This window comes from Atta colombica, unplaced genomic scaffold (assembly GCF_001594045.1).
Source record: "Atta colombica isolate Treedump-2 unplaced genomic scaffold, Acol1.0 scaffold41, whole genome shotgun sequence".
NCBI lineage: Eukaryota > Metazoa > Arthropoda > Insecta > Hymenoptera > Formicidae > Atta > Atta colombica.
Genome location: NW_017259520.1, coordinates 175,260 through 186,291, shown reverse-complemented (window position 1 = coordinate 186,291; position 11,032 = coordinate 175,260). Strand labels below are relative to the sequence as shown.

Genomic DNA, 11,032 nt, shown 5'->3' with positions numbered 1-11,032 from the left:
TATTATCGATCATGTATTTTAGAATGGAGAAGAAGATGCAGGCAGAATTGGTTTAATCATAATTCTCACCGGTATGGCCGGTTCTATTAGTTTTGGTATCATCCTTGATAAAACGCATAAGTACAAGTAAGAAAAAAGTTGCAATTGTCTGAAAAAGTTAATTAAAATTTGTTTTATCTTAAATCATGCGTTGGAAAAATCAGGAATAATTTATATTTTTTATTTTCAGACAAACTGCCATGATTGTATACTTTCTTACATTCTGTTGTCAAATATTATTCGCAGTATTTACATGCATGGGTATAAAATGGATGGTGTATGTGTCGGCGATTTTCTTAGGGTACACATCGACATTTATGCACATATTAAAAATATTATTATTTCAAAAATATATTGTGTAAAAATGCAATAGAAGTTCATCTTTTAACAATTTAGTAAAATGAATTGTTGCTCTCACAGTTCTTAGATGCTTTTAGATTCTTTTTTCAATGCATATCAATCAAATTGTGATATAAAACAATTGTAAATTTTATCGTATTTATTATTTTTTTCTATTACATTTTATTTGATTGTAAACATCTGTCAAAAATCTTATAGGTGCTATGTATTACATTGTATTATTCGTTACAGATACTTTATGTCGGGTTATCTGATCATAGGATATGATTTGTGCACCGAATTTACATATCCAGAATCGGAAAATATGTCTGCGGGAATACTCAATATAACAACCAGTCTTTACAGCATGATACTCATTATATCGTTAGGATTATTAATGAATACGTACGGTGACATTCCGGTACACATCGGCTTATGTTTGGCTTTGCTGCTCGGTTTCATTTTAACCACTATAACAAAAGATGAGCAAAGACGACAAGATGCGAGAAAGAAGGCTCAGTATGAAGGAATCACGAAAATTGAAAACAATATCGATGGTGTTCCAGAAATTATTATCTAACTTATAGCATTACTTAATAGGCTTAGAACATACATACTGAAGAGATGGATGACTGTCGATAACTCCAATTATGGTGAAAGTATATTTTAGATGCGCTTGTGCGCATTTTGTACATATATAAGAAGAATAGTACCCAGAAGCCGCCATGTTGCCACGGTTATTTGAAGTTGTCATTATGTATATGTTACATATGACATTATGTATATGTTGCATTCTTTCCTTCGGAAATCGAAAAGAATATAAAAATCTGCATTCTTTTTTTCGGGAACTGTATTTTTTACTTGACATATACTCATTTCCGTAATATGTCACTTCAAAGTTATCGCAATGTAAATATTTGAAATGGCCGCATATGATTATGTGCAGAATGATACGAAATTTGTATCAAAAATAAGCACACCTAATATACTTCCACGATAATTTCAACATCTATCTGTTCTTGTCTGAATGCTTCGTAATGAGCATGCATTGATTACAGGTCTGTTCGCGTTGCTTGCACTTTTTTCACTCAACATTCTCTCACTTTCTCTCTTTTTAACACCCAAATATATATCTATCCCATTTTAAAAGCAAAAATATTTTGGGGATTTTAAACGACGCGAATAGACCTATGTAATGTTAAGAGTGTTATATTTTCACCTTTCTCTCTTAGAAGATATACATATGTACGTTCAAAGCTCGCATATAAATCACGCACAAACGCACAGCAAACAAGCTTTCAAACAAAGACAGATACATGTTGGAGACACTTTTATTACATTGGTCAGATATGGTATGGCCCTTCACTGTATGTACTATGTTAATAGGCATAATATTAAATCGAATAATATAATATTAAATCTTTCGATGCTAATAAAAGTAATAAGTATCTAAACTGATATAATTTTATTCGTTCTAATTTTTATCAATATTTCACCTCCTAAATAATACATTAGATACAATAAATCGCTAAAAATTAATCTTACATTATGTGCGCAGATGAATGATTATACGTTGCTTTTTATGAGATTCGTATATTAAATCTTTTTTTCTTTAAAAGGAACTTTTGCCAACATGTAATATAGCATACTTTCATATTGCTTCTACCATAAAACGAGATTACTCCAACAAGATTAACTTTACAGTATGGTAGAAAAAAGAATTTAACTTCACATAGTATCCTTAACAAAATAAGCAATGAGAATCTTGAAATTAAAGCTTGATAATCCTTCTTCTTAAAAATTATAAATGATCTACCAATTTGTCTTAACTTTTAATTAACATTTTGATATAATATTTCGTTTTATATTATTTGATATTAATATTTCGCATGAAATAATTAATTTAAAATAACAAACGACCATCACCATAACAGGTACGTCGCTTTTAATATTTCCAAAAATCTTTTGTTTATTTTTATACAAACATTTAACACAAAAAATAACATAAATCATATATTGTGAAAAATGAATTTTAAATAAAATATGAACACAATATAAATGATAAAATGGTCATATTTCAATAAAATTTAAAAATATATTTTTGAGCAATTTAAATATGAATAAAAATTCATATTAAATATAGTTAAACAATGATAAAATATATATAAATTTCTCATATTTTACACAACGTTTAAAACATACGTCACATAAAGCTTAAAGTTTATCGGTAATCGTTAATCACAAAAGAAAAAATATATTTGTTATGTAAACATTATTTTCCCTGCGAAACACTATTTTCACTGCGAAACAATATTTTCTCTGTCAGAATCTTTTTTCTCTCTCTCTACCGAATATCCTTATGCTAATTTTAATCTTTCATACTAAAAAAAGTTCTATCTTATGATGATTGTCTTCAAACATCTAGTCTAAAAATAATATAGGTACGCAAAAGCCATATGGATTCCGCCGCGCGCATATCGATGAATAAAAGAAGCCACTTCGAGCGGATCTTTATCGACAAAGAGGAAGACAATCTCAGCGTTGTTTTTAGATATCAAAGCCATGGAAATGAACGCCGCATAATACGCTGCATTTGACGTGTGACATGACGGACGCGTCTACCACTCGTTACTCGATCAGAATACTTGATATACTCAATCAGAGAACAAAAGTTCTCTCGACACGCGAACTATTATATCGCATGCTTTCGATCAATCCGACACTCATGTCGTCTGTCTGCGACAGCGTTGTAATCTCGATTTCGCGAATCGCACGATAGCGCTCTGCGCGCTCGTCTTTTCTATTTATCTTTCTTATCGTGCGAATACGACAAGAAAGTAAGTTGAACGTCAAAATTTTTCAAACAGAAATTATTTCCCTCCTCTTATTTGCAGTAAATATCTGCACGCAGATGTGCGCTAGCAGTAACTTTACGCGCAAACATTTCTAGATCTTATGAGGATTTTATATTTGTGCATTTTTGTCAAAGGCTGCAAGATAAAAAAGTTTCTAAATCTCTCTGTTCTATAATCAACAGGTTAGAAAAATTTATACGAAGAAGAAAAAAAATATTAGAAAAAGAGTCTAATTACATTAAGGAATTCTGGTTGAAAAAAATAGACAAATTTTCTGATTGAATCTATTATAATTCTATTTGAGATAATCAAAATTTTGATTAATATAATCAGAATTTTGATTAAATCAAAGATTAAATTATTTATTATTTTTTTTGTAGTTTTGTTCATTTTCAATTAAAAATTGAATCGAAAAAAGAATAATCGATTCCAATTTCATTGAGGAATTTCTCTAAGATTTAATTAAAATATATCTTCTGTATTAAGTGTGATGAGTGACAGTTGCAAAATAATAAGAAAATAGAGATTTAAAATAAAACAAGTTCAAGGCGATGAAAACCTTGTAAAAGTAAATATCACGAGCAAGTGCCGCATCATAAGCTGTGATGCGCGATCGATGACACGTTTCAGTCGGCAAGTTCTAAGTACGGACAAGTCAGAATTCTAATTAACGTCGTCACTCAACATCACTGTCAAATCGGCGATTAATTCGCGCGCCACGTTTCTGAATCGTCCCGAGCGAATTTATATTAGGCGAACAAGTAGCGATCTTACGAATTCATAAGGTATGCATTACAGTTGCGCGCATGATCTTAAATTCCAAACACGTCCTTAATTCACGCAAGCCATTACAACACCCGCTACTACAATGAATGTATTCCCGCTTCCATGCCTAAAACCACCCAAATGATGAAAAGCATTGATCCAGTTCTCACTAATAGACACACGTGTGCATACATTGTTGTTATCATCTAAATTAGTTTCCATTCTTAGAATAGAAGCTTATACAAATCAAAGAAAACTAAATAACATTTCTAATAATTATGGCATTCTTATTATTATGAAACCTGTTATGGACATCTATTATGAAACCTGTTTGAAATGAATTCTATGATCAAAGTTATTCCATCTTTCTTACTAAACACAATAAAAATATAGAGACTAACTGAACAATTTCGATCGGAATCTATTCCAAATAATTCCATAATTTAATTTTGATCTATGGATCTAATTTTGATTCTAAAATATCTATCTCGAACTTTAGAAGTGAATATGCGAAAAAAATGCAATAGATATCCTACATTTATCCTACATTTTCCACCAAGGAATATATGTGTAGGTATCTTATTATTATTTAAATTTCTTAAAAAATTTTTTAAGTTTTCATTCTTAGGATACAGCTTGTGATAAATCGATAAAAACTATCTAACAAACAAACTAACTTTTCTGACATAATTAGCATCCTTCTTATTATTAATTTCGATTCTAAATTCTAAGTAACGCAAAAGAAATGTAATAATTTATTCTGCACATATTAATATAAACTCGAGAATATTTCATTTCTCTGAAAACTCGCTGCCGTTGCTTCCGGCGAATTCGAACGCTTAGCGCTTATCAACATTCAAATCGCTAATTTGGTACACGGTGAGAAACACACCGCGAAATATATTCTATCACGATAGTAAAACGTATTTACAGATATCTGTTCATGTATACCAATGTATTATACGTAACATTTCACTGTGTATGTAAGCGTGCAGCAAATATGAAAATTCGACAGTTATAGGGGAAAATACAAACGTACCAAGCAACACACGTTCGATCATATTTAATTCATCTTACGTCACGACTTTTATACGGTTTCGTTTCCTCAAACAGAACGAAACCAACTGAACCGTATGTTCGACGTAAAATTGACATATATATCCAGAATACAACACAGAGACGTCATTTCGCCCGGTCGCGAACATTCTTAACACGTAATATGAGTATCATATTACGAAACAGTAGCGAAACGAAAAACGAAATCGTTTTCGTCTTCACCTTGTTTCGTATTCACGAAGCTTAGGCACCGATCTGATACATCGGTAGTTTCGCATATAAAGACAGAATTGGCGGTTCAGCAAAGAACAGTTCGAAGTTTTTCAGCGCACGTTTAGCAGCGATATTAACATCGGCAAAAATGAGAGAGACGGTAAAACACTGTTAAATATCAAAGGAGCAATGATAAATCAAACCCGTGAGTTAAATAATCTTTTAGAAGATAAATGCCTTTTACAAGATGATTTAGCTGGATTTTAAATGCTTGTATAGTTCTGTGTGAATTTATGTATTACGTATATAGTCCTTTAAATTGCGCGCCGAAATGATTTTTCGATCTTGAAACGCAAACTGCATTGAACTACTGCAGTAACATTACAAGTTAAATTAACTAACAATTTAACAATCCATTGTCCATTAATATCATAGAACGATCTTAATAATGCTAAATGACATATTAAAAATAATTTTATTGCGAAAAATATTACCTTGGTCGAGGTCGAACTTGGATTCTCTTGTATTCCGTAGAAACGGAGCCTTTTTAAGCCTTTAGACCATCAAGGGATGAGTATTGAATTGTTAAATTGCTAACAATTTAACTTGCGATATTACTGCGGTAGTTCAGTGAAGTTAACGTTTCAAGACCGAAAAATTATTTCGACACGTAGTTTAAAGGACTACAAACGTAGTATAAATTCACATAGAATTATACAAACACTTAAGATCTAACTTGATTGTTAAAAGACATTTATCTCTTATTGGTTGTGTATTTATACGTACGGTCCTATAAGATTCTTAGTTCAATATTAAATAACCTCTTGTTATTTTTAACTTCTATACATCAAAATCAATCCATTTCTGTGGTTAGTTTCAAAGTAAACGTTAACACACTTAATAGAAGAGAAGATATTACGGCCAGTGTAAATATATTGTGACTCTTAATATCTCCACTATTAAGTAGCGAATTCTTCTTTCTAGCAATTATTTATGGAATTATTTGTTCAGTGCAGATCACAGTTACACCACGACACTAATATATCAATAATCAATAGCCAGCCCTTATTATAATGCAATTTTTTACTTTCAATTTCAAAACGTTTCTGAAGTATAACATTTTAGCTTTTTAGATTTAATTATACCTACTTCCTCATTTTTCTTAAATTTGAGCGTATTATCACATGTATGTATTTTTAAGTATGTTGTTTGCTATTTAACATTTTATTTGACTGTATATATTTTGAGTTACGCAAATTTAAACAATAGCAGACTAATATGCCCTTTGAATATTGATTACTCACGTTCTCTTTTTTGAGGTTTTCATATCAAAAAATAATTATTTAATAATCAATTTGATAGCTCTATTGTTAATCTATACTTTGTACTACTATTTTTAGTACATTGAAATTTTTGTACTATGCTTATTCAAAAGTTGAATGTATATACATTTATTTGCATACATTTTAAAATGTTTATTTTTTTGTTAATTTTATAACCAAATATTGTTTTTTAAACAAAACTAATTTTTTAAGACTATTTTTATGAAAGGCCATTAGCACTCTATTTATTTTTTTCTTTGAGTTATTATGCAATTGTCATCATTTTTATTAATAGTGTCCTAAGTAATATTTTATAACTTTAAATCCAGAATCGATTTAACAACTATTTAATGAATATAATTGTCGAATTTTAAATTTAAATATTAATTATTAACAAAATTATTGTAAAATGTAACTGGATGCCATAATATTACCTTCTCTAATAAACTAAATTTGAATCAAAAGTACATTTTTCTGAGTTAAATTAACTCCATTATTTTAGTTACACTAAGTTGAGGCCATAGCAGTAACGAGAATTCATAGCAATAATTAAAAATAATTTAAATAGGATATAATTAAACATTATGAATTTAATAACGTATTTAATTTGTTCCCATCAAAAATTTAAAGCGTACGTTTCTCTCACTGCCGAAGAATTTTCGTGAATTAACCTAATTGTTTTAATTGTAATAAATTAAGATCATATTGAAGAAGAGAACAGCGATTTGTAGAAATAATTAAAAATCATTCAAGTCGAGTGTAATTGGTTATAATAAATTTAATTGGTTATAATAAATTTAATAGTATATTCCATTTGTTTCTCGTAAAGATATTCGACGCGTATATTTCTCTCGTTACCGAAGAAACTGTTAATGGTCTCGTTAAACAACGGATCTGGCACACTAAGGAATATCGTGAACAATATGATCGCCAGATAATGATAGTAACGCAATAACAGTATGCAAGTGCTTTTGCCAAGAGTTCTGATCCGCTGCTGGCGAAACTGCGAGATATATAGATAATTGCTTTCCATCATGAACAAAACGTTCACTATAACGATGAAATATTATTTACGAGATCTGAGTATTTTAATAGGCAAAAGTTCACGATAAAACGTTTTACATTTTTTGCATTCTATTTGCTAAACTAAAATGTTTTAAATTTCTGTACGAAAAGATAATAATTTATTTACTTATTTTATTTTTCGTCCATTTAAAATATATAAATATGTATAATGTGTGGTAGATAAATGAACAATATTAAAAAGAAACAACTTTCGATATTCGCGAAATATTGTAAATAAACAGACATCGGATGAACGGATGAAAATACACTCTGATTCTTCAGACATTCAAGCGCATGTCACATCATCTCTCTTTGTTTAAATTAAACCGATTCTCTATACTTTTTTCCAGCTCATCCTCGTCCTCCTTTATATCGGACTAGCGGTGACATCAGATTTATCAGGATATAAGCCCAGGGGTTGGCGTCCTAATGGCCGGCATTTTAATCCCTACAACAATCGATTGCATGCGTATTACGATGCTCCGGGATTACAAAGCTACGGACCCCCGGATACCGCAGCTATCTATCGCGACCCGTTATTCACCACGACCACGACCATACGGCCACGAACCACCACTGTAAAAATCACGACAACACCTCGCAGTAGAGAACCCACAACAGCGCCGAACGAACAATCCGAGGACGATTTTGAGACAACGAATCCAGCTCTAGCGATCGCGAATTCTTTCGCGTTTAATCGGCCTGTGTATGTCTACAATACCTTTCCTTTTTTACCGGCTCAGATTATTGTATAGATAATAATACAAAACGAAGAGTATCTGTATAGCGAAATACATATTGAATGAATAATGAAAATTTTTATTCCATTCACTGATGTGTATATATTTATATTAAAAATATATAAATCATTGCTATGTATATTTGTACCACACTGAAAAAAAATTTACGAAATTTGAATAAATATTTGTTTAGATAGTACCAATGGAACTATTTATTTACAGTAAAGAAGTATTTGTTTAATTAAATAAAATTACTTAATTTAAAAATATCATTTTCTTAATTCAAATAAATATTTATTTTCTGTAAGCAAATGGTCCTATTGATACTATCTAAATAAATATTTATTCAATTTTTCGTAAATTTTTTTTTAGTTTACAGTGATATTATATATACAAGGTGTCCCAAAAAAGTCAGGACATTTGAATATCTCGGAAAATATAAGTTTTATAGAAAAGAGTTTCAAACAAAAATTACAGGGTTCAAAAAGATCTATTTACTGGTCTTATTAATTTTCTTGGATGTCATCGCCAAGGTCAAGTCAAGAAATATGCCAATCAGATGCAAGAGCTCAATGAGCGCTTAATAAGCGATTGTGCTTCTGGTTACACTTTAGTGGCTGCGATTGATTTGGAGACTTTTCAGTACTTTTATTCTTATTTTACGTCTAATAAACGACAAAGACAGAATGTGATTATAAAGCACTTAAAGTATGTGAGCGTCCAAATCGACCGCAGCCTGTGTCGCGTCAGTGAATTAAATAACATTCCAAAACGTTCTCTCTGAGGAAAATTTTATTCGAACTACATAATACATGTAACATATATTATAACATGTCGAATAAAATTTTCCTCGAAGAAAACATTTTTTGGAACTTTATAGAGTGAAAAACATCTACTAACTTTATAGAGTGAAAAACATATATTTTAAATATTTAGCCTGTGCTTTAAACAGTAATATACGAAATATACTTTACCAACAACGGTATACCAAGTTCACACTAAAAAGATCTTTATTGACAGAGCAGGTGTTTAAACATCTCCACGGGGTAATTTTTACTCTGTAGGCATCTCCTTTGTTCAGGTTGTGGCGGTAGAGAGAAACCTGAAAGAGGTGGCAGAAGTTATTATACCAGCCTTTTTCCTATTACCGTCGAATCCGTACACTACCGCCAGTACATCCATTTCTAGTTTGGGAATTACGTGACATACATTTTCTCTATTGATAAAATCGGATCGAAAATAGATATGGTTCGTCTCTGTACTAAATCCTCAAGATAGAAGCATGCCGACTATCCATAGGAGAGATAGTTTAATGGGTTATTTGCTTGAAAAAAATTTTAATTTCGCATCTCCTATATATGTAAATAAAAGTTGTTGAATTTTAATAAACGAAATTGAAAATTCAAACAAGTTAATTTAATGAATTTTGTCTTAATATTTATCTTATAATACAATATGTTATAAAATTATGAAGTTTTATACGTTTCTTTATGCAAATTTCAGCTCGTTTTTACCAAACATAATTATTTTACCAAACTAGTATGTATCAAAGTCTATAATTTCTAGCAATTATAGAGACTTTTAATAAATTCAATCTTTTCTAAATATATATTTTTAATTTAAAATATAATTTAGTAAAAACGAGCTATAGAGACCCTCTACCACCCCCGCCAATTTTATCAGCGGTCCTCTTTTCTTTGTAGAATACTTAACCATAAAACTTATATATACTTATATATACTTACCCATAAAACAAACGAGCTACTAATAAATTTAGTAGCCTGTTTTCGCAGATAAGTATATCTTTAATTTATTTTTTAATTTTTATGTCTAATTATTTTATGGTATTCCGCTAATGAAATAGCAATACCTTTTTTTAATATTATTCTTTATTGTCCTTTATACAATTCGATATTACAATACATTATAATACATTATCTATTAGGTGTACAACTTTGCTTCCGCCGTTTTCCTATAGATGGCTTTAGCGGTAAGTGGTGGTCGATGATAAATAAATAGATCATAGACGTATAATAAACTTGGGCATCTGTCAACATAACCCCATAGAAACATTAGTCGATTTGTGTCTGCATCATAAAGTTATTCTCGAAAATGTCAGTTTACGAGCCAAATTCTCATCATTTGCGGGAGGTTTTAATTTTTTGCTTCAATATGAAGAAATCTGCGGCTGAGGCTCATCGAATGCTCTCAAATACTTATGCTGAGGCCGCTATTAGTGAAAGAACGTGTCGTGAGTGGTTTCAATGCTTCAAGAACGGTGATTTTGACGTCGAAGACCGGCAAAGCGGTGGAAGAGAGAAGGTTTTCGAAGATGCAGAATTGGAAGCATTACTTGAGCAAGACTCGTGTCAAAATCAAGAAGAATTGGCACGATCATTGGGAGTGACTCAACAAGCCATTTCAAAACGCCTCAAAGCCATGGGAATGATTCAGAAGCAAGAAAATTGGGTGCCGTACGAATTGAAGCCGAGAGATGTTGAACGGCGTTTGTTTGCTTGTGAACAGCTGCTTGAAAGGCAAAGACGGAAGGGATTTCTGCATCGCATTGTGACTGGGGACGAAAAATGGGTTCATTACGATAATCCCAAGCGCAGAAAATCATGGGGAGTTCCCGGCC

General features: G+C 31.0%; 1 protein-coding gene across 1 annotated transcript in view; it reads left to right on the top strand.

Moving 5' to 3' along the window:
• LOC108691174 (feline leukemia virus subgroup C receptor-related protein 2-like) overlaps window positions 1-8,438 on the top strand; it is a 10,217-nt gene extending 1,779 nt beyond the window's left edge. Inside the window, 3 exon segments of the mRNA XM_018198832.1 lie at window positions 3-126; window positions 631-937; window positions 8,005-8,438. Coding sequence (XP_018054321.1) covers window positions 3-126; window positions 631-937; window positions 8,005-8,409 — 836 coding nt within the window. The 3' untranslated portion in view covers window positions 8,410-8,438.
• Window positions 8,439-11,032: the final 2,594 nt, after the last annotated feature.